At 38.2% G+C, this 2,530-nt stretch overlaps 1 protein-coding gene across 1 annotated transcript; it reads right to left on the reverse strand.

Moving 5' to 3' along the window:
* Positions 1-490: 490 nt before the first annotated feature.
* On the reverse strand, positions 491-895 carry LOC105313749 (uncharacterized). The gene has a single exon (XM_011407419.1). It carries the CDS (start codon positions 893-895, stop codon positions 491-493), a length of 405 nt encoding a protein of 134 aa, XP_011405721.1.
* Between the last annotated feature and the right edge of the window lie 1,635 nt (positions 896-2,530).

Genomic DNA, 2,530 nt, shown 5'->3' on the forward strand with positions numbered 1-2,530 from the left:
AACGTAGCTTTGTTGAGAGGTTGAAGATGAGGAAAAGGTGACAGTTAGAAAGGCCAGCAACATTTGTCGCCACTAATGGCTGGCCGGGTTGTTTCCTGTCTAAAAATAGCCACGCTGTCTACACTGCCGATCGTCTTTACTGAAAGACTTATGATACCAGCAGGAAGAGGACTGAGGATCAGCATTTTCCTGTGGTCGTCGAGGAGAAGGTGATATACTACGAGAGAAACTTCTCTTCTGAGGACGAAGAGACAGCTTGAGTTGAATTCACTCTTGCTTGAGTTGAGCTAGTTCAGTAGCTAGATCACTGTTGACAGCATTTATGATCGGCAGAGATGAGTGTGGTGATGTTGATACCTCCATGATTTTGTCAGCTAAGATGGCAAGGTCTGAATGGTAGCAGTAGCTGGTGTAGAAGCTAATACCATATGGACATTGTTCGGGAGGCGTTGAACAGCTCTTTTAGAAATAGTTGAGAGTTGGCTGCTGCTTAATCTTGTAACAACTGCTCCATTCGACGTAGGAGCTGTGATGGCTTCCTATCCCCAAGTTCTTGACCAGTCACCAGTTGCTGTAAACAATGCTGCTCAGAAGCAGCTGTTCTTTTAATTAGAGCAGCTTTGAGTGTGTCGTATTGATCTGCACCCAAAGTTTTGAGGACTATATCTCGAACTTCGGTAGCAATGTCTGGAGAGATAGAACTGACAACATAGTCATACATGGTCATTTTGGATGTGACATTGCGGGTTTTCAACTGTGATTCTACCTGGGCAAACCATATCTGAGGGTCTACTGGCCAGTATGGGGGCAGTTTCAGTGAGACCGCAGCTACAGTGGGAGAGGCTGTTGCAGGGGTAGCAGCAGAGAAGCCATCAGTAGATTCTGAGGTGTTCATATTGTTTGTCCGGGTCACCAATGTTGAGTTGTTAATAATTAGAAATTAATTAACAAAACTCAACTGTAAATGTATGTGTTAACGCACTTAATAATAACAGATGAGAGTTAGAGTGGAAGAGACATTGGATATTAATAATGATGAAATTGATAAGCACAATATGTATGTGAGCAAGATATGTGTGTGATTATTGACTTATCGATAGGGATAGTCGCGAGAATTGAATGAGAGTTGGATGAGAGTCTGATAGGAGATCAAGAGGAGATCGAGTGTTAAGAATTTGAAAATGATGAGTGTTTGAGAATTTAGGCCTTGTTTACATGAATACGACTTGTGATAAAAAACGCAATAACTTACTTATAGATTATAGTTGCATTTACATGGAAACGACTTAAAACGAGTCAAAACTGAACACAAAACCAGTGAAAACGAAAACGGCTTTGAAAGTGGAAACATTAGAAAACGATACTCGAACAGAAATCTTGTAAATAAAGTATACGAAACACTATCCTGAAACAGATAAATTTATGGGCGGTATTTGGGAGTGGTTATGCAAAATAATTAAACATGGAGAAAAAGGTACTAGCTATTTTCTACACTATTGTGCTGCTCTCTTCTCTCGCCCTGAAGTTGAATGCTGAAATTGTAGCTTACACTGTGATGTATTATAAACAGAGGCAAGGTACTAGCTATTTTCTAAACTAATGTGCTGCTCTCTTCTCTTGCCCTGAAGTTGAATGCTAAAATTGTAGCTTACACTGCACGTATTATAAACAAAGGCAACTGTTAGCTAAAGATTTACACTTATTGGACGGATATAAATGCAGGAATAATAAGGCAGCTCGCAAGTTAAAGAGACTAAGGAGATTTTGCGTGAAGCCTGGGAGGGCTACAGCATGGTGGGACAATTTTGCAGCTGAGGTAGTTGTTGAAGAGGAGTGGAAGGAAAATTTTAATATTTCTCAGTGTAATTTTTACAAGTTATGTGATGAGCTCCGGACCTTCATATAAAGAAAGGAAACAGTTATGCGTTCATCTATAGATGTTGAGAGGCAGGTAGCAATGACTTTATACTACCTTTCTGCTGAAGGCAGACTTTGTAAAACTGCCAATGCATTTGGTTAATCTCAGTTCTTTTTTCTTTTTGCTGTACTGAGTATTTTTATTTGGCTGTAGATCTAAAATTATTTATTGTATTACAGCAATTTTTATTGCAAATTTTATATAGGTGAAAACTATAATTATCATTACTATAACATGAGTACATAACAATAGGCATAACCCTATATCATTAACTGGCCAAAAGACAGCCTTGTGAGGCATGGAGTATTCTACTATAGAAATAAACTTTCATGCAGGACTTTGGTTTTGCAAAAGTAGCTTGTAACAATTTTAAATTCTTGCTGTGAGGAGATTAAAACCAGCCCAACTCATGACAACATGTTCTACAGGTACAACTTTTCGGCTATGACTTTACTCTTAAAATTAAATTTTGCTTATGTAGCTTTTTGCCATGTTAAAATAATATTCATTAGAATATGTGGCATGTAATTATTATTATGGGAAATCACACTAGCTCTGTACAGGCATTTGCAAGCATATCAATCATATGCAAGTTGATATATTATTTAGGAA

The sequence above is a fragment of the Amphimedon queenslandica genome, unplaced genomic scaffold (genome assembly GCF_000090795.2).
Source record: "Amphimedon queenslandica unplaced genomic scaffold, v1.1 AMPQUscaffold_13233, whole genome shotgun sequence".
Classification (NCBI taxonomy): Eukaryota; Metazoa; Porifera; class Demospongiae; order Haplosclerida; family Niphatidae; genus Amphimedon; species Amphimedon queenslandica.

Bases quoted from the DNA above. Each gene is read 5' to 3' on its own strand.
- LOC105313749 (XM_011407419.1), bottom strand. From the start codon at position 895: ATGAACACCTCAGAATCTACTGATGGCTTCTCTGCTGCTACCCCTGCA.